General features: G+C 38.2%; 1 protein-coding gene across 2 annotated transcripts in view; it reads left to right on the forward strand.

Moving 5' to 3' along the window:
• Prkacb (protein kinase cAMP-activated catalytic subunit beta) overlaps window positions 1-27,317 on the forward strand; it is an 87,400-nt gene that overhangs the window by 7,742 nt on the left and 52,341 nt on the right. Inside the window, exon 1 of one of the 2 annotated variants that reach the window (XM_075981116.1) lies at window positions 20,488-20,726. The exons of the other annotated variant lie outside the window; for it this stretch is intronic. Within the exon in view, the coding sequence (XP_075837231.1) occupies window positions 20,540-20,726 (187 nt within the window). The 5' untranslated portion in view covers window positions 20,488-20,539. Of the gene's footprint in view, window positions 1-20,487; window positions 20,727-27,317 lie in introns of those variants that run through there. 2 annotated transcript variants of the gene reach the window in all.

The following is a 27,317-nucleotide window of genomic DNA, read 5'->3' on the forward strand; positions in this document are numbered from 1 at the left end:
ACAGGTACTTTTAAATCATTGAGAGTCTGGTAGTGCTTCCTGATAAGCCCATCTTAAGCAGAAACCATTTTAAGTAAGCATGTGGTGGGCACCAGGTGTGTAGGCCTGTGATGTGGTCGGTTGGGAGCTGCACCTCTCTGCCTTTGCGCAGCATCTTAAGAACATATCTCAATGTATATTGCCAGCCTGGGAAACAGTGAAAACTAAGACATAAAATTTCAGTTTCTACTGAGTGTGCTGCTTTTACTCCCTTATAATTTGGACCTTGGTAAATCAGGGGTTGTTCCTGTTGGATTGTCATCCTTACGGAAATTAGCGATGCTACTCAAGGTTGCCTGGGTCAACAGCGTGTGCCACATCTCCTGCAGGAGACACCAACAGTGCCTCACTGCTGAGTCACCCCAAATAGGAACTCCTCTCGCCCACTATTTCAGTGAAGTGGGGCATCCAGAACCCCTAGGTAGCACTCCCACCTTTGTGTCAAAGAATTTATTATGTCTCTTTGAAAGATGCCGTCTCTTCTGAGGACTCAGCTTTATAAAATGTCAGAGCCCAGAATTACAGGGCAGAAAACATTGTTTTCAGTGGATAAGTGAACTTGGTGCTATATTCCAGTGACTCTAACATGCATAAATTTTAAAACATTAGGTGTTTGGTATTAGACTGCTTTCTAAACCTCAGGGTGTTATTGGTATGGTCAGCCAGAAAGCGCTGACAGACTTGTTACTGTAGTATACACAGATACCGAATCGGCATCCCCAGCTAGGAAGAAAATAAATGAAGTGTTGATAAAGCCCTGCAAGAAATACTTCAGCATCGAATTCTATAATAGTTTTACATCGTGAAAGATAATAAATGATGATGTAAGAACTCTGTAATGACCAAGCCACAGAGTGAGTCAGAGGTAGATTCTATATGTAAAGGGGCTTGGGGAGTTCTTTAGTATTTTTTGTTTAATGTTTTTTCTTTGTATATATGTTCAAGAGCAATAGAAAAAGTTATATCAAAGTCTAGAGAGTTCTTAGTGAATGACTCTAAAAAGCATGTCATAGTCGTTAGACTTTGTTTTCCCTTAGCAGTGCATGAAGTAATATAATTCTTAGAATCTCCATCTTACTCTATAGCTAACACTATTGATAGAGTTGTGAGGTCTGCCATTCGCATCTCCACCCTGTAGTCCCCGTATGCATGTTAGCAGCTGAAGAAACAGCACTGTTCTCCTCCTTAGTAAGCTTCTTTCTTATGTGAGCATCAAGATTTCAGAGCATGTCAGGCTTTCTTGGTAATAGCTAGTTTTAAATTAATTTTGAACTATGGTGTTTATTAATCCTTTATCTTTGTTGTTCTCCTACTGACTATTGAAGTTTGTGTGTCTTTATCATTGTTAGTCATCTGTCTGTTATCAAAAAAAATAAAGATTTTTTTCTAACATGTTCATATTACTTTTCTTAAATTGACTATGTAACCAAGTGTGCATTCTGTTTGGAATTCCCCTGTCTAATACTTGGATATGATCTGCAAACTTCTTATAATTAACTTTTATTTATTTATTCTAAAAAACTATCTTTTCTCATTTTACATACCAATTTCAGTTTCCACTCCCTCCCCTTCTCCTGCTCCTTCCAATTTCCCCCATCCACTCCTCAGAGAGGGTAAGGCTTTCCATGGGGGGGGGTCAACAAAGTCTACCACATTGCTTTAAAACAAGACCAAGGCCTTCCCCACTATATCTAGGTTAAGCAAGATAATCATCCAAAGAGAATGGGTTGTTAAACTCCAGTTAAAGCAGTAGGGGAAAATCTTGGCCACACTGTCAATCTGCCCCAGCCATATAACTGTCTATCACTAGTTTGGGTCTATGCTGGTTTCCTCACTGTTAGGCCCAAGTCTAATGACTCCCATTAGCTCAGGTAACCTGTAGTGGGTGTCCCCATCATGGTCTTGACCTCTTCACTTGTATTCTCACTCCTCCCACTCTTCAACTGGACTTTGAGAGCTCAGCTCAGTGCTATGCTGTGGATGTTGGCCTCTGCTTCCATCAGTTGCTGGATGAAGGTTCTGCGGGGACATTTAAGGACGTTTAAGTCAATCTGACTAGTTCAAGGCCAGCTTGGGCACTCTCTCCACTATTGCTTAGGTTATTAGCTAGGGTCATCCTTGTGGATTCCTGGGAATTTCTTCCTAGCCTAATAATGACTCCCTCAATCAAGATATCTCTTTCCTTGATCTCCCTCTCTGTCCTTCCCCCATCTCGACCATCTTGTTCCCACAAGTTTTCCTCCCACCTTCACTTTTCCCTTCCTTCTCTCCTTCACCCCTCCCTTCTCTCCCACCTCTACTCTCCCAATTTTCTCAGGAGATCTTGTCTATTTCCCCTTGCCAGGAAAATCTAGTATGTTTCTCTTAGGGTTCTTGACACTTAACTTCTCTGGGGTTGTGGACTAGTGGCTCATTAGACTCAGCTTTACAGGCATCCATTGATGAGAAGGACATACCATGCTCATCTTTCTGGGTCTGGGGTACTGCACTCAGGATGGTTCTTTTTAGTTCCATCCATTTGTAAAGCAATATACAGCAAGCTGGCAGCCAACATCAAATTAAATGGAGAGAAACTCAAAGCGATTCCACGAAAATTAGGAACAAGACAAGGCTGTCCACTCTCTCCATATCTATTCAATGTAGTTCTTGAAGTTATAGCTACAGCAATAAGACAGCAAAAGAAGATCAAGGGGATTCAAATTGGAAAGGAAGAAATCAAACTTTTGCTACTTGTAGATGACAAGATAATATACATAAGTAATCCCAAAATTTCTACAAGGGAACTCCTACAGCTGATAAACACCTTCAGTAATGGGGCAGTATATAAGATTAACTCAAATCAGTAATCCTTCTATATACAGATGATAAAGAAGCTGAGAAAGAAATCAGAGAAACATCACCGTTCACAATAGCCATAAATAAACATAAAATATCTTGGGGGTAATACTAACAAAAGAAGTGAAAGACCTGTTTGATAAGAAATCTAAGTCTTAGAAGAAACAAATTGAAGAAGATATCAGAAAATGAAACGCTCTTCCATGCTGTTGGATAGGTAGGATCAACATAATAAAAATGGCAATCCTACCAAAAACAGTCTACAGATTCAGTGCAATTCCCATCAAAATCCCAACACAATTCTTCACAGACCTTGAAAGAACAATACTCAGCTTCTTATGGAAAAACAAAAAAAAAAATCTAGGATAACTTAAACAATCATGTTCAGTTAAGGAACTTCCGGAGGCATCATCATTCCTGACATCAAGCTCTATTATAGAGCTGCAGTATTGAAAACAGCTTGGTATTGGCATAAAAACAGACAGGTTGACCAATGGAATGAAATCAAAGACCTGGCTATTAATCCACATGCCCATGTACACATCATTTTTGACAAAAAAGCTAAAATTATACAATGGATAAAAGAAAACATCTTCAACAAATGGTGCTGGTGTAACTGAATGTAAACATGTCTAAAATGGCAAATAGATCCATAGTTATCACCATGCACAAAACTCAAGTCCAAATTGATTAAAGACCTCAACAATAAATCTAGCCACACTGAACTTGACCAAAGAGAAAGTGGTAAGTAGCCTTGAATGCATGGGTATAGGGTACTACTTCCTAAATATAACCCCAGTAGCGCAGACACTGAGAGAAACAATATATAAATGGGACCTCTTGATACTGAGAAGCTTCTGTAAAACAAAACAGTCAATAGGACAAAAAGGCAGCCTACTGAGTGGAAGAAGTTCTTCACCAACCCCACATCAGACAGAGGACTGATCTCTAAAATATATAAAGAACTCAAGAAATTAGACATCAAAATTCCAAATAATCCAATTGAAAATGGGGTACAGATCTAAACAGAATTCTCAATAGAAGAATCTCAAATGGCAGAAAGACACTTAGCTATCAGGGAAATGCAAATCGAAACGACCCAGAGGTATCATCTTATACCAGTCAGAATGGCTAAGATCAAAAACAGCAATGATAGCTTATGCTGGAGAGGATGTGGAGTAAGGAGAACACTCCTCCATTGCTGGTGGAAGTACAAACTTGAAAAACACTCTGGAAATCAATATGGTATTTTCTCAGAACATTGGGACTCAACCTACCTCAGGACCCAGCAATACATACTACAAGGACATGTGCTCAACTATGTTCATAGCAGTATTGTTTGTCATAGCCAGAACCTGGAAACAACCTAAATGCCCCTCAACTGAAGAATGGATAAAGAAAATGTGGTACATTTACACAATGTAGTACTACTCAGTGGTAAAAAAAAAAAAAAAAAGACATCTTGAAATTTGCATGCAAATCGATGGAACTAGAAAAAACCATCCTGCGTGGGGTAACCCAGACCCAGAAAGATGAGCTTGGTATGTACTCACTCATAAGTAGATACTAGCCATAAAGCATAGTATAACAACCCTATAGTCCACGACACTAGAGAAACTAAGTAACAAGGTAAACCCTAAGAAAATCATACACACGCACATTTTGCACACACACACCCATCCGTCCCTGGGAAGGGGAAATAGACAAGATTCCTGACAATATTGGGAGCATGGGGTGGGGGCGGGGGGGAGAAGGGAGGGCGGAAGAAGAGGAGGGAAGAAGGGGAAGGGGAAGATAGCTTGAGGGAATGGGATAGTTGAGATGGAGGAAGGAGAGAGGAGGGAAAGAAATATTTTGATTGAGAGAGCCATTATGGGGCTAGCAAGAAACCTGTCACTAGATAAATTTCCAGGAATCCACAGGGATGACCCCAGCTAAGACCCTAAGCAATAGTTCCCAAACTGGCCTTGCCCTGTAGTCAGTATGATGACTATCTTAAATGTCACCATAGAACCTTCATCCGGAAACTGATGGAGACAGAAGCAGAGACCAGCAGCCAAGCGCTGGGCTGAGCTCCTAAAATAATCCAGTTGAAAGAGTGGGGGGAATGAGAATAGGAGCAAAGAGGTCAAGACCATGATTGGGTAATTTATCCTTTTTATCAGCAGTTCCAAAGCATTGCCCTAGTTAGAGATGCCTCTTTCTCTGCAGTTTCCCCCAGAATGGTTCAGCTGTTCCTGTACACCTGAAAGAACGGGCATTGAGGAGAGGAAGGGGAGAAGTCAAAGAAGTTGTGCCATTGTTAACCCCTTTCTAACAGTGCTAGAATCAGAGGTGACCTCAAGTTTCTCCTTCAGTCTGTTCTGCACCAGGGTTTCTGTCATCTTCCTGGACACAGCCTCTCCTCTCCTGCCCCTTCTCTTTCTACACTTCACATTACACAGGGGTCTCTCTCTAGGACTGCCTGTGGGCCGCTCCCTCCCAACTCTTAGATTTCACCACTAAAACAGTCCAGCCTCCTGCGGCTCTGGTGGCCACTGCTGCTCTTTCGAACCCTCGTATAGGACCTGACGAGGCACCTGTTCCTCTGAATATTGCTGCAGAACTCAAACCACCCTGTCTTATTAGGGTTTCTATTTCTGTGAAAAGACTCCCATGACCATGGCAACTCTTGTAAAAGAAAACATTTAATGGTGATGGCTGACTTCCAGTTGAAAGGTTTAGTTCATTATTGTAATGGTGGGACATGGCATCATGCAGGCAGACATGGTGCTGGGGAAAGAGTTGAGAGTTCTTATATCTTGGTCCCACAGGCAACAGGAAGTGATCTGAAACACTGGGCTTGGCTTGAGCTGATATGAGGGCTCAAAGCCCACACCCATAGTGACACACTTCCTCAAACAAGGCTACACCTATTCCAACAGGACCATGCCTCCTAATAGTGCCATTCCCTATGAGCATATGGGGTCCAATTCCATTCAGACTACCACAGCCCTGGACTAGGTGTTTCTCAGGGACGCTTTTATTTGGCCTTCTTATGTAAATTGGCTGCTACTGGCAGACCTAGTTATAATTCTCCCAGTTCGTCTCTAGGTGGTGCCATCCCTCCCTGAGGGCTGTTAGCACCTCTGTTTTATTTTCAGATGAAGAAACAAGGTGAACTACTTTAATACACACTGGTGTCTTATGTACCTGTTCAGTAGTTTTCAGCCTTGGTTTTCACTTGATGTTGTACCTGACTGAGCAAAACCTTCTAGTGTTTTTTTTGTGTGTGTGTGTGTTCTAGGCCCTGTAGTAAGAATCAGCAATGCAAAGACAAACAGATCTGTTGTAAACAGTCAAGTGGCATTTGAAGAAAAATATAGTTGACCATATTAAAGAGTCAATATAAACTTTTCTTAATAGTATTATGAACTTTTATAAAGGATTTTACCTTGCTGTTGTCATAACTGCTTTCAACCTTACCAAATAAAATATGTTAAGTGGCATAACATTTGTAGTAATTCTCCAGGGAATTTTCAGTGAATTCAGATGCAATATAGGAATGGCATGAAGGATGTGAGAGGGCTTTATTTTGCTTAGTGTTGCATAAGTAGGTTTCTGGGAGCAGGAAAATGGAGATTAGTCTTCTGATAGGATGGTCTGTGCGGGAGTTTCATAACCTGATTTGTGTGCATGAAATAATGCTCTTGTGTATTCCTAGCACATCATCTGGGTAAGGGTCTAAAATTGTGTTTCTCATCTGTTGTTCAAAGCTACAGAAATGGCAAAAGAATTTTGTAGATTTGAATTTGAATTCTACATAGCCCCATTCTGCCACCTTCTGGTTGTCTCCATTTCTTTTACTGCTGTGTGCTAAGTATTGTCTAACTATACCATGGTACCCAATTTTTTTTTTTTAATTTGGGGCCCGAGACACTTCAGATGGGGTCAGCTTAAGCTGTGACCTAGTTCTCACCTCAGACTCACTTATTTCTTAATTGTAAAATGTGCTAATTATTGGTGAATTATTGGTGACATGTGGGACTGTTTACGGTACAGTATGCACTCATAACTACTTTTGATGTTTCCACAATTCCAAAGTTCCTAAAGGTGTTACCTGATATTAAAACTTCGTCACGTTTGTTAGCCATTTATCACAGTCTCAATAAGAAAACATCCAGGAAAGTAATATGGAAATGAAAGTTAGTAAAACATTGCAGCCTTCTTAAGAGAAACTAATGTTGGACAAGCTCATTTCTTGTTGGAACTTTAAAATAAAATGAGAATAAAATCAGGAAATCTTAGTACTTTTTAATCCCTATTTTTGTGGCACCTTGATGTGTTTTCACAGTACCAAAGTATGGCCAAGTATATAAAACATATAAGAAAAGAAAAGTTGGGGGCTTACCTTTGTGATTAGAGTACTTGCCTAGTTAGTGGGTGGACATAGATTCAGTCTTCAGTCTCCAGCACAAAATAAAAAAGAAAGAAAGGAAGAATAAATGAAAATAACCTTTTGAAAATGCTGTTTACTTAAAATTAATTTAAAAGTACTGGAGTGCCTACTACGCTAAAGTAGTTGAGAATCTATGTGCTATAGTGAGGACTAATTAGTGCCCTTTAGGGATTGAGCAGATAGTTTGCTCTATCATATTTGAGAACATGATTTCAATTTCCAGAATAAATACAATGGGAAAAAAGGTGGGACTTGATGATGTGTGTTCTGAGTGGATGCCATTGAATTTATATAAAAATTACATTTTGAAAGGACTAAGAGATTTTATGTGTTTAAATGATTGTCTACATCAATGCATGTGTACCACATACATGTCTGGTAACCACAGAGGCCAGAAGAAGGCATCAGAGTTACAGAGATTTGTGATCTGCCCTTGGGTTCTAGGAACTGAACCTGGGTCCTTTGCAAGTGCTTTTAACCATTTTCCATCCTTCCAAGCCATGTGTCTAACTTTCTGCACACCGTTCTATGGCAAAAGCCCTGTAACATGAGTGGATTACAAAAGAGTGTATATGTTAATTCTATGCTGAAATCATATCCAAAGTTGAGAATTTTTAAATTTTTTATTTCTAAATCAGTTATAAAATTACTAAAAATAAAAGGATAAGATTGACTTCTAGGGTTGATTAATAAGATGCAGTAAGTCCACCAGAATACATATAGTAGCTATGGAGACGCTTTGAAGAGTAAATGACAGCAGGCAGTTTTGCAAACTAAACCCTGGAAAGAGAAAGACATGGTAGTGAATTTCATAGTTTTAAAATCTCCCATCCATACCCACCTTCCAGTTTATACTGTAGGCAACTTGGTCCCAACACTGTGCAGCTGGATTCTACAGAATTTTCCCCAGAAGAAAGGGAATTTCATACAGAAGATGTGGTGAGTGAAGTCTTGTGTGGTACTTTTCCCTTCATCCCACCTCAAGCGAGCTGCACACTGCAGCCCTTGATTGACACTTCTGTGAAGATAGACACTAAAAAAATTCCCACACTAGCTCAGAATTGAGTATAATAAAGGCTTATTTATTTAGAGGTAGACTCACAGATCTCATTCCTCTGCACAAATGGGGAACAGGAACCGAATCCAGCAGCCGGAAGAGAGAGGGAACATGTGCTTTACATCTGCACTTACATTATAAGAGGCCACGCCCAAGTGGGCCGGTAACTTAAAGGCTACTGGTTGTAGGATTTCCTACAGTACCTCCCCATTTTGTTTAAATAAGAGAGTTCTAAGCCTAATACTAAATTATATACAATAAGAACAAATATCAGGTATAAAAATTAGAATTACAACCAGTATAAACAGTATCAAGCAAGAAACATCTGATAAATGTTTCAATAATTATCCTAGCCTAAGGAGTTTAAGTCTTGTATTATAAATAACTTTCCAAGTCATGAGAGGAAAGTACAACTATCTAGTCTTCAACCCCATTGAATACCCAAGAAGGGAAATAATATTACCTGAGTAAGCAGGAAGTGCAATCAAGCAACTTCCAAAATGTGCAACAAATGACAGAGACAACTAACTACCTGGACAATCACCCAACGTCTCATTTGCAACGTTGGAGCAACAAATTTGGCTAAGGCCTAGAGTAACTGACAGACCATTTTCAAAGGCAAGAAAAATTTTGAGAACTATCTTACCTTGTCTTGGTCAGATTTGACAGTCTTTTTTCCTGTATCCTGTTTGTCCTGTCTGGACATCATGCATTTTTTCAGTGGTTGATGCATGGGCAGTTCCTTGCCCAATGGCCAGTGTTGCCTAGAAGAAAACAAGCTCCAAGTGGAGTGTCTTCGGTGCTCAACATTCTCTCGGGAATAGATCAGTGCTGCCAGGATCAATGGTATCTCACTTCAACAGAACCCCAAGTTATTTAAATGTCATATTCTATAGCTCTTTGAAGTGGTTGAAGATTGTCTGTCTATGCAGAATACAATCTCTGTATATCTAAAGAACCTGATTAGTTTAACTCTAAGTATGACAAACATGGATGGCTATTGATCTATAATTCCTAATACCTATATAACTTAAAGACTAAGACTTCATATTAGAATACCAAACAATCTTTAAGCAACTGTGCAACAAATGAGGACAATGATCTCAAAATGTAAACAATGTATATATTGATCAGAGGTAGAAATGTATGTTGCAATATGATAAATATATCCTAAAATTGTATCCATATACAAAATGTCTTAAGCAGAGTTAGAAGCATACATGCATATAATATGACAAAATAACTTTGCCTAGGTATACAAATACTGTAGATGAAAATAGGCGCATATTCAATACAATTTACAATATACAAGAATCTATACCAATGTAAATTGCCTATAAATAATAGCTTACAAGTATTCACTCTATTACTATTATTAGTGTAAGTAAGCTCGCACTAATCTATTATCCCATCCTATTTCCCATTTTTCCAGAGATCCCTGAGCCTACATAATTTACCCCCAAACCCTAACCCTATACCAGTTATAATCAACTCCTAAATGATGTCCCTAACACTGAGGACAAACTTTGTTGGGAGAGTGGACGTTGTCTTCCAGCTGTCATGGGAGCGATGTTCTTTCTATGGTATCCTGTGAAAGTAAAATGATGGTTAAGTTTCAAGATTACTGTCTGATATAATTGCAAATAGTCTCTGAGTATTTGGTAGGATTTTTCTGAGGTTCCTACTTGGAGATCTGGCCAAAACACTGTAAAAAAAAAAAACTGCATCATTTCAGCTAACCAAGTTGGAACCATCTTGAGCAGCTGGTACTTAAAACAGGTCTTATAGTAGCACTATCAGCATCATGAGGTCACACCAACCAGGTGGAGTTGTTGTGGGGCTCCATCTTCTTTCTGGAAACTTCAAACATTACTGCAGGAAAATTTATTGTTCATTGTGGAAGACTTAAACATTATTTATACAGACATATATTCAGTGAGAAGTATGATAGAGACAAAAATAGGTGTGAAGAAAAGTAAAGTTTTTTTCTAAATTTTTTCTTTTTTTCCTGTCCCATACCAGACGGCTCCTGACATGAGACAGAAACTCTGAATTTTTCTTTTAACAACATGCTTGGATTTAGAGAAGGACAGAGCCATTGTCCAACTCCAAAGCCAGCTTTTATTTTTAAGTGAGTCATGACTATTATTCTAGTTTATATTTAGAGATCCTTACCCTCAGATGACCTCATAGATCATAATTCTCTTTGCTTGGTGATCCTATCTGGATAATTATCTTTTATTCTTTAGGCTTCTAGATGTCCAGGGTCTCTTGACTTTTTGAAGATGAGTATTTTCCTGCAAAGACAAGAATAGAACTCTGCCCCAACCCTTATGAGGTTTCCTTACCACCTAATTGGTTGTCACCTCTGTGGATGAGCCGTTATTTCTCCTTCTCAAGAGATTACACTTTTTTAGACCAAAACTTTATTAATTTTATTTCTTTGACTACCCCTTGAGTTACTCCTTGCAGGTAGTGGTGTTTGGTTATAGAAAGAGCAAGTAGGACATCTCTTTATAATCTCCTTAGCTTGTTGCCATGCAATAAAAACTCCTTCTTTAAACATTTGCTATTGACATGATGTTTCTTATGAAATTCTGAGGCCTTCAACATACTTCCAATCAATAATCAATCAATTTCTGCATTATCATGTACTAGACGCCTGGCAGACTTGTATGGGATTGGATGTGTGTTGTGTATATGGGACAGAAACTATTCCTGATTATATCTTGACTCTGTATGAATAATGCAGTCAATTCTGTATCATCTGATATAAATTTAGTGGTTTCAGTATGCAAGACAACTCTTTCTGCATAGTGAGTCAGTAACTATATTAAGAGGTTCTTTAAAATCTCTTAGTACCATGAGAATAGCATATAATTCTACCTTTTAGACAGAATTATTAGGGCTTTGTTCCACCTTAAATCTTCTGATTTGTAACCTGCCTTCCCTGATTTATTGGCATAAGTATAGAATGTATGGCCTCCAGTTATTGGTGTGTCTCATACAATGCAGGGAAGGATCCAAGTAGTTCTCTTTATAAGGTTTATTCTATCACTTTTGGGATAATTGTTATTAATCTCTCCTTAAAAAAAAAATAGCACAAGCTCTTTGCCAAGGTTCATTGTCTTCCCATAATTTTTTAATTTCATCAGTAGTAAAAGGCACTATGATCTCTACTGGGTCTATACCTGCTAGTTGATGAAGTATCAATTTACCTTTTATAATTAATTCAGAGACTTTTTCAATATAAGTTTTTAATTTTTTAACTTGGTTTATGTGGTAAAAAGATTCTTTCTAAGATAATGTTTTCCCTTTGCATTAAAATCCTGTAAGGGAAATTCTAGAAGGCAATATGACTAAAATGCAATTAAGATTTGGATTTATCCTATCCATATGTGCCTCCTGTAATTTTTCTTCAACGACAATTTCTTTTCTACTTCAGTTGTTAATTCTCTAGGATTATTTAAGTCTTTGTCACCATCTAAGGTTTTGTTTAAGTGAACTATTAGAGCAGGTGTTATCCCAACAGCTGGTCATAGACTGGAAATGTCTCCTAACAATCTTTGAAAGTCATTAAGAGTCCACAGTTGAGGTCTCTCCTAATTTGTGCCTTTTGTGTTCTAAATTTCTGTAAACCAATTCTATAACCTAGGTAATTGACAGAATCTAGTCTCTGTATTTTTTTCAGAAGCAATTTGTAATCCCCATTTTGGCAAAACTTTCTTCTTCAAACATTTTTTCTAAAGTATCTATGTTTGAATCAGATAGCAAAATGGCATCCATGTAATGGTAAATTATAGATTTAGGATTTTTCTTATGTATTATTTCCAGTCACTGACTTACAAGGTATTGTATAGGGTGGGGCTATTGAGCATTCCCTGTGGAAGAATGGTCTACTGTTATCTCCCAGTAGGCTGAGAATTATAAGTAGGCACTGTGAAGGCAAATTTTTCTCTGTCCTTTTCTTTTAAAAGTATAGTGAAGAAACAAACTTTTAAATCAATAACTATAAGAGGTCATCCTTTTGATAGTAGAGAAGGCAGAGGAATTCCAGACTGTCGAAGGCCCATAGGTTGAATTAGCTTGTTGACAGCTCTTAGATCTGTTGCCATTCTCCATTTACCAGATTTTTTTTTACAACAAACACAGGATAATTCCAAGGGCTGGTTGGTTCTTTAATATGGTGAGCATCTCATTGCTCTCATACTAGCTGTTCTAAACCTACAGTTTGTCTTCTGTTAAAGGCCACTGTTTAACCCATATTGGTTTCTCAGTTAACCATTTTAAAAGTAGGGCTGTTGGTACCTATAAAGGTTTGCTTGTTGCTTTGTGTTTTTGTACAGCCTGAAATGTTGGTGACTTTTGTGTATAATACCTTATAATATCCTTCTGAGAATTATGAGTTTCTGGGACTACAGGAATGTTAATCTGGATATTCCATTGCTGCAGCAGGTCACTAACCCATAAATTCCTTGCAATATTAGCCACATATGGCCTCAGCCTTCCTCTCTGTCCTTTTGGCCCTATTCATTCAACCCATCTCATGCTTTGTTTCACTTGAGGTAGAATTCTAATTCCTAGGAATTGAACATTACCTCTTGAAGAGGCCAATTTGGATGCCAAGATTCTGGAATAGTGATATTTATGTCCATACCCATGTCTATGAAACCCATAATTATAATGTCATTTATATGCAATCTTAGCTTTGGTCTTTGATCATTTATAGAAGTCTGCCAGAATAGACGTTTCCTATTTCCTACTGGAATTTTTGATTCATCTTTCATGTTTATTTCCTCATCCAGAGGAGTAGGATCTTTTACAGAAGGCTCAGGATTTTTTAATTTTTCTGGTGAGACGTGTTCTCCATAGTGGCTGGGAATGACTGGACTACTTTTGACTTGGAGGTGTATAAGAAGCCTGCCAAGGAATTTCCCGATGATATCGGGTTGCCTTGTCTATCTTTTGGGACACAAAGTGAAGTATATTACAGGGACACAGGCAATCAAAAGAACTTCCGGTGGCCAGAGTGAGAATAAATAATATGGTGTTGAATTATAGGCCAAATTGTAAATCTACAAGTTAATGACTTAGTAATTAATGGGGGCGAAGACTTGCATTGCCCATGCAGAAGAGTTGCTTTTAGCCGGCAGGGAGGTAGAGTGTAACTCCTTAGGTGTGTTGTGCACAGTGACTCCTTGAGAAGAGAGCAGTGTTGACAGTGTGGTGAGAAAAGTATTCTACTACTCATTACTAGCTACACTGATGGTCAAAGCTTCTACAGTGATAAGTTATATGATACATAAACTTGATGTAGCATGATATAAATAGCTGAGCATCTTAGCCTTCACTCCAGACTAATCATGAAAACAAGAAAATTCGGGTGAGGGACGTTTTACAGAATATTTGACCAATGCTTCCTAAATTTGTGGGAACAACAAAAAGATAGCTCTAGAGATTGTCACAGCCAAGAGAAGCATAGAGACACGAGAACTAAGTGTAGTGTGACACCCTGGGTGGAATCCTGGTGGAGGAAAAGCTGTTATGTAAAACCAATGAGTTCTGAATGAATTGGTTATCCTTAGTGTGTCATTGTGATTGAGTAATTATAAAAAGTTCACGTAAAAGCAGAATGTCAGTAAAACTGGCAAGTGAGAATTTTTGCAACATTATACATTTCAATCTGTTATAAAGTCTTTAATAAAAGAAATTCTATTGATGTAAAAGTCTATAGATGCAGATTGTCTGTGTTATTAAAAGCTCTGCTTGCCTGGGGATTTTGGATGGCATGAGAGAGAAATAGTGAAGAAGCAATAGAAAAGTTGAGGTAGACTCATTCATCATCTTCATTGTGGATAAAGTTAGCGAAAAGCTGGATCCACTCTTTGACGTAGATGTGATCTCACTGTTGTATTTTCATATCAAGATGATTGGAAGGAATGCATTAACCTAAAAAATGTTTCCAGCATGTTAGCTCTAGTCATTAAAATTTAAGGAATAAAACAAGAGAAATTGTAGATCTAAATTCACTTATGTCAGTAATTACACTAAATGCAGCTGGTCCATACAAGATCCAGCACTGTGCTGTTTTCTGCTCCTTTGAATATTTTAAAGATGATTGTTTAAAATCAGGGGAGCCGGGGAGAATGTACCATGTAAACATGATTACAGTTAATTACAATATGACAATCTAGCATTACCTAGATAACAAACCTCTTGTCATGTTTTTGAGAGAGTTTGTAACTGATTCTATGCAATCCCATCAAAATTCCAATGGCATTTTTCATAAAGTTAGAAAAAATAGTTTGAAATTTTATATGAAACAAAAGCAGGAAATAGCCAAAATGATCCCTAGGAGAATATCTATGCGCTAGAATTTACTTTTGCTCTAAAACAATGAATTACATGGAAAAAACATATACATCTGCAAGCTATTTCATCAAGTGATGTGCTGGTACCTGACAAATATCATATGCTTTCTCAATAGGACCCTAGTTTACAGTGTCTCCATGTATTTGTAAGTAGTGGTGAGTATCCAGGAGATGGGGGAAGTGTTGAGAAAGTGAGAAAGAAGGAAGTGGACGTGAAAGCATGGAGATGAAGGGAAAGGAAAGAGAGAAAATATGGTGGAGGGTAGAAGAAGGGAGAAGAGTCAAGAGAACAAATACTGTTTGGAAATGCCATAATGAACACTAATGCTGGACACATGCTAATTTTTTTCAAATCAAAACAAAGACCAAGACAGGTGGTGGTGGTGGTGCACACCTTTAATATAAGCACTTGGGAGGCAGAGGCAGGTGAATCTCTGTGAGTTTGAGGCCAGCCTGGTCTACAGGGCGAGTTTCCAGGACAGACTCCAAAGCTACAGAGAAACTCTGTCTCAAAAAAAAAAAAAAAACTCCAAAAAACAAAAAAACCCAAAGACCAAATAATTAAACAAACCCCAACCTATAGAAGATAGTAAACAGCACTGTTTTGTTAATGCTCCCTAGAAGGACAGAAACAGTATATGGTGTGAATATAGTTTAAAGGGTTTGTGTTTGGTTAGCTTACATGTCTGGGACCATCTACACTGATAAAGAAACAGAACCAGATTCCTTGTTCAGAAAGCCATGAGTCTCAGCCATCCCACTCCAGTGCTGGAAGTCAGAACCTGCCTGAAAGTCAATAGTAGTGTGTCCACTCCAAGTGGCTGCAGAAGCAGGCATGTGACATGAGCACAGTAGGTGTGCTCAGGGGTCCTGAGCTGACGGGGAACCTTGTTAGCCAACCCTCTTTGAGAGGTGGGTCTTAGTTAAGGTGTGGCTTTACTGGAACCTGGGGTAAAGCTTGTGTTCCTCCTTGTGCGCACTGTCTCTGCACTTTCTCCTGTGGGACATTGCTGTTCTTGGATTTCTCATTTCCTGTTCCATGAGTTTTCCCCTTATAATAAATAAAATATAATTGTTTTATCCTTAGCTAGCCTGGTTGTTTCAACACTATGCTCTTTCTGCAACTCCTTTCTCATCTGACTGTCAGCTTGTAGGAAGGCACCGCCCATGTTCAGCAAAGATCTTCCTCCCCAGCATTATTTCTCGTCAGCTAAGTAGAAACGCCTTCACAGATGCGCAAGAGGGCCTCAGTAGTACAAGACACCACTTAATTCGTGCGTGTACACACACACAGAAATGGACAGTTCAGTTGTAATCTTTAAATGAAAACAAAACCTTCCTTGCTCGTATAGTTTCCCCAAAGTTTTAGGGGAAAAAATGAGCGTCTCTTTTCAGAATCTCTTCTTGAAAATAGAAGATGTACATCTGAGCTTACTGATTCCAAAAACCATACACAAAATCTGAAAGTAAAGCTGTTAAGCAGTGCCTGTTATAAATATAGGCACAAAAATTCCTAAAACATTGTTAGTAAATTAAATCCAGCAGTATATAAGAAGAATGGGAGGTGTTTCTCCTAGGCTGGTTCAGACAGAATTGAAACCCTGTGATCTCATCAAACAATGTATCTTCAAGTCATCACTAAAAGCAGGTGGAAATGTGTTAGTTCAATAAAGAACAGCTACCAAAATTATATCTACAGTAACATGGGAAGTGAAGAAAACCTTTCTTCCTAAGTCATAAAATAAGACAGAGATATCTTATCCTTGCTTCTCCTGTTGAGCATTGCACAGGAAGTCATAGGCATTCCACCTGGCAAGGAAAGCAAAGGTAGCAGAAATCTTAGGGGAACGCTGTCCAAAAATGATTAAATCTACATAGAAAATTTCAAGAAATCTACAAAAAGAAAAAAAGGGACCTAGTATGGTAGCACAAGTAAACTATTCGGTGTCAATATATAAAAGCCAGTAGTGAACAAGTGTAAAATAACATTCAAAATTGTTATGTTCTATTTCAATACACCATAGTATGTGTGATTCCATATTTTTATACACCAGTTAAAAGCAAATTTAAACCTTAAAAAAGACTTGAGTATATGTCTACCAAGTTATCTGTAAGTTCTCCATATTGAAAACTGTAGAAAACTGATTTTTTTTTTTAAAAAAAAAAAAACCAGACACCCAGGTTAGTGCCAGGAAACTCTAGGATCCTGGACTGATTGTACAGAGTTAAGATGTTATTTCTCTTAGTGAGCAAAATCCCAATATAACCCTAACATGATTATGTTTATAAAGATGACTAGATTGATTTAGCCCTGGTTTAAACACACAGAGAGAGAGGGAAAAGGGAAAGGGGGAGGAAAGTGTGGGAACAGGAAAATGACTGGGTGGGAGCTGGAAGATTTACACTGTAAGATGTTTAGGTTGACTAGCACCTCTGTGGCCTCCAAGTCAGTATGGTAGAGGTGAAGGGACGACAGAGGTAGATGGAGGAACAGATCAGGACCCACAGATGTGACCACTTGACTTTTGACAGGTGCAAATGCAGTTTAATTGCTAGTGGATGTGTAAATTGTGGTAAATCCATACAGTGGAATGCTTACTCATTAAAGGTGAAATCTTCAGACTCCATGGATAAATGGCAGTTACTATGTTACGCTAAATGGATTTCATATGCTGTATAAAGTCACTTAGATGACATTGTAGAAAAGGCAACAGTATATTCTAAACTTTTATTTGAGTAGCAAGGTCATGTCATTTGTCCTCCACGTGAAGGCAACATCATTACATATTAAATATGATTCCTTGTCCTCCTTAACCTTCAAACTTCTGTACATTATTTTGTGTGGCCCCAAAGTGGTTGTAAACATAGATGTAGACAACAAAACTGAATGGCTACAAGGTGACCACCTGAAGGAAAACATGCCCATGGCAGAGTCTCAGGTCTCTGCCGTAGATCCAGTAGCCCACCATGTCTACCACCTCACTTCCACTTCCCACCCATGAGAAACTGCAACTGACCTGAAAGGTGTTTCTGGAAAATTATATTCATGTAGCCTAATGGCCCAGAACTGAGGCTTAAAACACCTGTGACTGTGGGCAAGTAGCTAAGGTTCGCAAGTGTGTGTTCATCTTGAAATGGGCATGTTCAGCTGAGCATGGTGCCTTAGTCCTGCAGTCCCAGCGCCAAGGGAGTCTGAGATAACGGGATCTCAAATTCCAGGACGGCTTGAGCAAAATAGCAAGGTCCTGTCCCAAAATACAGATTTTGAAATATCCAAGAATAAATCTCAGTTGGTTCAGTACTTGTTTAGAATGTATGAGACCCCAGGTTGAATCCCCTGTAAGGGACCCTGGGGTTGGTGGTGGGAATCACATAATATTGGTGCTGTTTCTCATTTATAAATATTTTATGAACCTGAATATCACAATGCAGATCTTCTTGTATATGGTAAAGTACTTAGCAAACACATCATTAGTGTTTGATATTAAATATAAGAAACGTGTGTGTATGTATATATGTATGTATTGCATCCCACAGCAATCAGAGCAAGCTCACCTCTGAAAACTGCTGTTGTTTCTTGTAATTGCATTTCCGTTGGAGCTGCAGTTGTTTCTCTCAGGCAGTAGATGCCAGTAGAGTTCTTCTAAAATAAAAGGCAGATCCTCTGAGCACCTCCATAACAACAGCTTCCTGGTCATATTACCAAGAAAAATATTTCAGAAACTAAATATTCTACATTGTGCGTGGTCTTTTAAACAGAAAGAAACAGTTTTATTTAAATAAAAAAGAAAAGATTTCAAACATACTATTTTTAAGATACTCAGTTTGTGAATTTTACTTTTTTTGCTATATTAATTGTATATCTTATGTGTTTTAGTTAGATGAATCTCATTTCTTGTTTGAAATGTGGGACTTCTGTATTTAAGCAACATCAAACAGAAGTCTGGCCAAATGTCTGTTAAAAGTGAATACGGCTCAGCTGAAATGTCACACTCAGTTGTGTTTGACAAGGAAGCACCGTGGCTGTGGGGTCTGGGGAAGCCAGAGAAACAGATAACAGTTGCGGTGGTGAGGAAAGCAGGGCAGCGGGGGTGGTTCTGAAAATCTGTTTGCACCTGATACGCACGAAAGAATAAAGACAAACTTTGATTGTAGAGCGCTGTGAAAAGTCCAGTAATGTCACCTCCATTATTATCTTTACATAAATTACTCAGTGCTGTCTAGTTCGTTTATAAATATAGTCCTATTATAATAAGAATATTTTCTAATATCTGGTGATTTTACTTAGACCTTTAGAGGCCTAACAGTGAATGGTTCACTTCCATGTTTATTGATCTTGTAACAATGTACATTGCACTTTACAAATTCAGGTGAGACAACAGGGTCACGGGTTGATAAACAGCCAATATTAATATGAAATGATAAGGGCCGTGGAAACAGGAGAGCAGTTTGCTTTCCCAAGAGTCGTGTAGAAGTGCTGTGCTGGCAAGGTGACATTGATGGTGAGCGTGACAATGAGTAGAATTCTGTTAGGAGAGCAAGTCAAAGGAATTCAGATCCATTCTTTGCTTACTGGTCACTCTGTGCCCTGGATACTTTTAAACACTGCAGGCTCCATCCAGTCTTCTGTTTCATGTAAGACAATGTCAGGTGTTAATAAATCACTGATTTGACACATTTGATGATTTTTGGCAAAAGCTACACATTTTTAAAATTAATCATATAGTTATTTTTTAAAGTCCCTTTAATTTTCCCTATTTCTGGCATTTGAGCTTCCAAAGGAAAAAAAAACTACACATCCTGACACACATGATATCAAAAGGCAAACCCTCAGAATCCTTGTTAAATGCCCTCCAGTACCCTTTATCCTGCAGACTGGAGATGGTAAATTTTATTTGCTGTAGGTAATGTTTCTAAGATCATTATATCAGAAGATCAAGGAAGCAGCAGTCTTCTGTATTAGGAGTTTAACATTCCTCAGCCAGTTGGAAGAAATTTTTTTTCTCTGAATGAAAATTTCTTGGTATGGCCGACAGCCAATAAAATTACAACCTGTGGTTGCCATATGATTGTCTTCCAAAATTTAAATCTGATTTTTTTTCTTGTTTTTTTCCAAATGCTAGCGTTTTGAAATGTACTATTTATAGACAGGCACATATCCAGTAATAAATTTGATAAATAAAACTGGTATGCAAAATTTCTGTAATTCCCCTATGTATTAAACTTAAGTGAGTTAGCAACTTTGTGTTCTTTAAAATTAGTTCAGTTTTTTCTTAGTTATGACATATGTTATCAGTTGTTTTTTGAAAGAGTCTTGTCACATCTAGTCATACCAATTTTGATGAAATGTTAACTGCTTATAAAGATTCATAAAGTCTGTCTATCTAGGCTGACTTCCTGTAAGCTAATTCTAGCATGTTAATATTTGGCCTCCAGTTACATAGGGTTGTAATACATGTTTAACTAGTTTCCCATATTTTGCAAAATACTTATTACCCTGCTCTGTAAACTTTTATACTTCCTGTGCTCATTCCCATGCATATTCCTATCAGAATCATAAAAACCTAGAGCCTTTGAGCAGCTGTGGCAAGGTTTAAAGTGTGCATCTCTGGCTGAGATGAGGAGTTTGGCAGAGGAAGGCTCGGTAGTGTGCTGTTTTATATTAACAGGAAGCAGCAGTGGTGGTTTGCAAACCCTGCAGACAGGAAGTTTAACACATGCACAGCCCTTAGCTTCTCGATAGGAAGTTGAGCTCCTTCTGGAAACATTCGCAGTGACTTTAAGTGTAAATGCACGTGAATGGCAGCCTACAAAGAACTGTCCTGCAGCCAGCACACGGGCACATCCACAGCCCTCCAGAAACTGGAAGGCTTTGCTAGCCGCCTGTTTCACAGGCACTCCAAAGGCACCGCACATGACCAGAGAGCAGCTCTGGAGAATAACAGCCTTCGGGTCTCTGAGCAGACTGCCTTATGGGACAGATCAAGTAAGTGTTTTGTTTTGTTTCACCGATACATTGTAATTAGTAGCTAAAGTATTTGGGGTTTCAGAATCAGAAGTAAAGAACCCAGTTTTGTCTATTGTTTTATGATTTGTAGAAGGACATTTTTCAAAATGATGAGAAATTCCATAAAAACTTAGTAAGTTGAGATGAATCATGTGTAGTTCATTTTTTAAAATTTTATATGACTTCCTTAAGTCAAATATCAATGATAAAATTGTCGGTGATATTCTTATATAATTTCTAATATATGTCGCTGTTGGTGTTTTTACTTTTTATTCTGAGGTACAAAAACAAACAAATATAAACAATGACCTGACTACTTTTCAATTTCTTTTATTTATAACTAACTTTACATTTCGAATGTTACATTTGTTTACAGTTACATTTTATTGGGTTTGTCACCTGTCTTTTAATGAATATGTGAAAGTTATTACAGTTGTTACAGAAAAACCTTCTAAAATAGATTATTAATCTATGTAAAATTGTACATTTGTTACATGATTGAGATCAAAATCTTTCATTTTTGCATTTTATATCATGCATGAATATTACTATAGGCTAAACAAGTTGCTTATTGTATTACATTTCTTCAGAGCCTGTTAAAGTGTTCAGACTCGGTGTTTCTCTAAATGATTTAGAAACTTTGATAGCATGAAGTGTAAAGGCTGTTTCACATTTAAACAGCACTAGTACCCTGTTCCCACGTTAACTAGGACCCTTCCTGAGGAGCCCACAGCCTTGTGGTTAAGGAGAGCAGCGGTTGCCCTTGTTTGCTGTCATCAAATAGAACTAGAATTTGCCTCTTTGTAGTCATGGATCCCAAAGCAGTTAAGGAAGAAAATTCATTTTTAAAATAAAAAAATGTACATGTAGAAGGAAGCTTAGGCTAAGTTTTACTGCTTCAGAATTGTTTTGTAACTCTTTGAAGCTGGTCTAGGGAGAAAGAGCGTGTTTTTGTATAAAACTATCTTATCTTTAACTTCCTCTCCCTCTCTCTCTCTCTCTCTCTCTCTCCCTCTCTTTCTCTCTCTCTCTCTCTCTCTCTGTGTGTGTGTGTGTGTGTGGAGGAGTAAGTGTGGGGGGGTGTTTTTACCCAAGATTTCCTGCCTCAGCCTCCTGAGTGCTATGATTATAAACCTGCACTATCATGCCCAACTTCTCCAAAGATCTCACTACTTGGATTTAGTCATCACTGCGTAGGAAGTTAGCAGGTGAAGAGTCTCCTGTGTGTCTAGTGCAGACTGTTGAGAACTGCAGTGGCAGCACAGGCTACCGAGATCTCCGCGGCCCGGTGCCTGCTCTGTGAATTTCAGTCTTATAAACCCTTCTGGAGATATTTTGTGTTCTTTAAAAGTATTTCTAGTTTCAAACAAGGAACAAAACCAGTTTCTTTTCTGCATTTGGAAGGAATGTAATAGAATTTAATTATGGAGTTATGTTTGCACTTGACTGAAAGGGCTGGAGGTGTAAGATCTGTATACTTTCTGTAACATCTTTAAATGCAGCAATAGAGTACAGTCTTGTGACAGACACATGACTTCTTTTAGAAAAACAGACTTTAAAATGCTGGGGTTTTTTTCTCTATTGAAAAGAAAAAAAAACAAGTAAGGCAGTAGTATCATGGCATACAAATACAATTATGACCAAATGTCATAATTGTATCTCTATGAATAATGAGCTTGATAAGAAATGGTTAAGGAGCAACTGAATTCAGTACATGTTCCTCCACCCTCTTCTCCTTTTCATATCCTCAAAATATTCTAATGGGCACTGTGATTTTACATGTAAGGGGAACACAGTAAGCATGGCCTGTTGGCTGTCAGTGTAGACGAGAGGATGCAGAGATAGAAGCTGCAATCCTGCCATCTCTGTACTTCGCTTTATTTATTTTGTGTGATGAAAACATTTTTATTCGTTCGTGTATATGCTAACAAAGAGCATTTTAAAAATGCGTCTTTGGGGGTGAGCGTGGAAACGCAGAAGTGTAGAAGTCAGACGGCAACTTGCAGGAGCTGGACCTTTCTTCCATCATGCAGGTCCTGAGATTGGACTCAGGTCACCAGGTTCGGGGACAAATACCTTCCATCTGAGCCATCTCACCTGGACAAGGAGGAGCTTTTGACAAGAAGGAGTTTTCCAGCAAAAAGCACTGCTGGAAGCTACTTTTGTGGAGGTCACTGTCGGGGCTTGTTTGAGCAGAGAAGAGAAGGCTGGAGCTCCTGACACACCAGGAGAGCATTACTTGAAAAATTAGGTCCGTGGACTGTTGAGTAAAGATGGAAGGCTAATTTAGGCAAATATGGTTTTTGTTTTTGTTTGTTTTGTTTTTTTATGTGACTCAGATTGACTCTGGACTCATTATGCAGCCCAGACTGCCCTCCAACTTGCTGTGATCCTCCTGCTTCCGCCTGAGTGTAATAGTCACACCCCTTTCGTTAGCTGACAGATAAGAGAAGATGGTAAACTTTAGAGTTTCTCTCTTCTCCGGGGACATTATTTGTAGGAATAGATATAGAACGTAAGCTACAGAGTTGTTTCTGTGGGTTTCAGTTTTAACTCTAAATTAACAGTAACTCTTCATTGGTAACTTAATGTATGGAATAGCTATTTTCTTGCATACTGAAGTTCAAAGTAACAACATAGGAATTCTGCTTTTCGTCCTGGCTCAGAATAAATGGAGTTATTGACATTCATTGACTTTTCTTCCTAGAAAATTTGTTGTATTTCTTTTTGAAATCTTTTTTGTTGTAATTGCAGTTGTATAAAACTGAAAGTAATAGAAGGGTTGCATGTTGTGAGCCATTGGTTTCTAAACTTAGCAGTGTCTAAGCTGGAGCATTTTAAAGAGCAGTGCGTTGATACCATCAAACTGTTACCTGTCCTTCCTACCCAAGAAGTGCTTGTCGATTTCTGTGGTGGATGCAAGTTCACTTTAGTAAGTGTAGATTTAAATACTGTAATGAATAAGTAAATGATTTCGGATATGAATTTTCTTGATAGAACTAGATAACTCAAGTGACTGTAATAGACTAATTTATCACTTTTACCCTTTTGAAGCTTTTTAAACCCAATTTGTTAGTCCCTCGAGTTTGTGTAATTGTAACTTCTAAATTACTTTTTATCTCTTTTCACTCAGCAACTATTTTATGAGCTGATTGATTATTATCGATTTCTACTCATACGAAAAATCTTTTTGAATATAGATTGTATCCTAGGTTATAAGCTGTGATTATCAGGGTCATAGATGTAGCTCAGGGTTAAGAGCACTTGCTATTTTGCAGAGAACGTGGCTTCAATACCCAGAAGCCACATGACAACTCACAACTGCCTGTAATTCCAGTTCTAAGAGATCCAAAGATATCTTCTGCCTTTCTTAGGAACTAGGCACACATGTGGTACACATACATATATTCAGGAAGCATTCATACACATAATATAAAAATAAGTCTACAATTATAAAGATTTCAAGGAAGATTAGATGATTTTACCCTCAGAAACAAGAGTAAGAAGAGCAGCCAGAAACAATGTAATATTTAAGCCACACTAACATGCAGAATGTTGGGCTGTAATCGGAGAAGCCAATAGGAACTCTTTTTCTCACCACTTCCAATGTCTGTGTGAGTGCTGCTGGATATGGGAGTAGGCAAGTGATATTTCCATCCCATTAACATAATTTTTTATGGAGAATCATAGTACAACACCTTAGATAAAGAGCCAAACGAATTTGAAACATGCAATTCAAAAGTTAATTTGCTTATTCTTCTACAGGGAAGTGCATACTTGGTCTTTAATTCAAGCTAACACTTTTAAAGTTACAGTGAATATGGCAGTTTATAATAGCCAGATAGTGAATAGTGAATTCCCTTTTTTCCTTTTCTTTTCTGTTTTTATTTTTGTTTGTGTTTTGAGCCAGTGTTTTTCTGTGTAGCCCTGGCTGCTATGGAACTTGCTTTGTAGACTAGGCTGGCCTTGAACTCACAGAGATCCTCCTCCTACCTCTGCTTCCTGAGTGCTGGGATTAAAGACATGCACCACCTGGCTGTGATCCCCTTCTTAACGGTATTTGTTTGCAGTATTCTGATGGGATTTCAGGGGTTGGGGCTGTGTTTCTGTTACTCCTCATGTTGTGTCTGTCTGTACAGTTTGATCTTTAACTTCCTGGAGGCATAAGGAGTGTGGGTTCATTCTGACATTGCTACCCTGTTCTCAGTAAATGCTTTATTTATTATCTTAACATTTTATATTTTTTCAGGCATATGCTAATAAAATCTTTCTAACTTGTTCCATTATGGTTTTTGCAGTTTCTTTGAAAGGTTTATGGGTTTTCACTAAAAATACCAAAATACTCACCTGACCCTAGCAAATACTGTATTTCCAGTCCAGGCACTTTTCACTGTTAACTGTGAGTTTTGATCATGACTTTTTAGTCATAATTCAAGTAATCAACAGTTACATTTACATCATTTACAATAGTTACATCATATTTCTTTGTATCCAGATGGAGCTGATCTCCCACTCTTCCCTCAAACTCAAATACTCACCTACTTCCTCTTTCTATTAATTCCTTTTCCTAGATGTTTTATACCATTGGAATTATATAGCATATAACGTCTGTTTCTGACATCTTTCATCTGCGTTGCAGAATGTGTCAATAGTTGCTTCCTATTTGTTGCAGAATCTACTGTGTTGGGTGACAAATTTGCTTTATCTGGTCTGTTTTGTGATTGACTAAAATAGTATTGTTTCTAGATTTTTGGCTATTTGGATGATACCATAAATATTTAAAAGCAAGTCTGTGTAGACAGTTCTTTTTTTCTTTCTTTGAGTAGGTATATAGGGTAGAGTGGGAATGAAATGATTATGTCGTACATTTTCATGCTCTTCAGGAATGGCCAGTGTACTTTCCCACAGTAGCTGTACCGTGTCATACTTCACCTGTGATGTAAGAGTCCAGTTTCTTCGTGTGTTCGTCAGGACTTGGTATGGTCAGTCTCATGGAGTATAGACAGTTTGAGGTTTGAACTGGTATTTTGCAGGATGGTGTTAGCTTCTCTGTCCATAATAACTAGTGGCGTTGGTTTATTTTGTATTCTTAGAATCCATTTGTGTATCTGGTTTGGATACTGTGTACTTAAATATTTTGTTCACTTTCAAAATTAAATTGCCTTCTTTTTCTAAGTCTTATGAGCCCTCTATATATTCTGAATCCAGATTCTTGTGAAGGTTTGTAATTTGCAAACCTTTGCTCTCGGCTTCTGTCTGTGAGGAGGGGAGGTTTGGCACTTCAGTCAAGTCAGCGCTGTCTTTCCTTCCTTCGCACGTTGTGCCTTTCGTCTTTGTCTTACCAAAGCCATTGGTTTTTTTAATCTGTTCTTTCTCCTATAAATCTGCCTATATTTTCAGTTCTGTATTTGCTGTGAATTATGGGGAGAGAGAGAGAGACAGAGAGAGACAGAGAGAGACAGAGAGAGAGAGAGAGAGAGAGAGAGAGAGAGAGAGAGAGATTCTGTTTTTTGTTTTTTTTGGGTTTTTTCCCGGTTTTTTTCCCGAGACAGGGTTTCTCTGTAGCTTTGGAGCCTGTCTCGGAACTAGCTCTTGTAGACCAGGCTGGCCTTGAACTCCCAGAGATTCGTCTGCCTCTGCCTCTGCCTCCCGAGTGCTGGGATTAAAGGCGTGCGCCACCACTGCCCGGTGATATTCTGGTTTTTATTATTTTATTTTTTACAAAAACTTTCCTTACTGCATTGAACTATCTTAATTCCTTTGCCAAAACTCACTGAGAACTATATATGTTTGTTTTTATGCCAGCCACATTAATTTGGTCACAGTGAGTTTAAAGTAAGTTTTGAAATCAAGTAGTGTATTTCCTCTAATTTTGTTCTTTTACCAAAATTATTTTAGCTATTCAAAGGCTTTGTCTTTCCATACAATTTCTGGATCAGCTTGTCCGTTTCTAAAGCAAAGCCTGCTGACGTCTCTGGATACTCTGGAAGCTATAGGTGATTTGGGAGGAATTGTCGTCATACGGTGACATGCCTCTCCGTGTCTTCAAGTGACAGAGTTCATATCTGAGATCTTTATTTCTACTAATGTTATTGTGACTGAAACTCTTCATTAATTTCACTTTGGGGTTCTTTCCTGTTTTTTTAATAATTATTTTTAGTAGTTTCTTTATAAGTTTAGATTCTCTAAAGATCGGATCATGTTGTCTTCGCATAAAGCTTCTCACGTGTGTGAATATCTTTAGTATTTCCCTTCCTGCCTTTGGCTTTACACAGTTTATGCCCATGAGTGCTTTGTGCCCGGTCTTAGGAGGAAGACAGTCGGTCTTTCACTCTCAAATGTGATGTACGCTGCTGGAATCTTCTCTCCACCCTCAGTCTGAGCCCTGGAGGCTCAGCTGTTGAGAGGATTTTATGGCTGTTGGAGTTCTCAGACTTCTGTTGCTGCACATGCGTGGTCATGCTTGTCCTTTGTTCTGTTAACATGTTTTTTTTTTTAATTTTATTAGCTGATTTTTCAGTGTGGAACAATCTTGCTCCATGGCCTTGGAGTATAATTCCTATTACAGAC

This window comes from Microtus pennsylvanicus, chromosome 7 (genome assembly GCF_037038515.1).
Source record: "Microtus pennsylvanicus isolate mMicPen1 chromosome 7, mMicPen1.hap1, whole genome shotgun sequence".
Taxonomy (NCBI): domain Eukaryota; kingdom Metazoa; phylum Chordata; class Mammalia; order Rodentia; family Cricetidae; genus Microtus; species Microtus pennsylvanicus.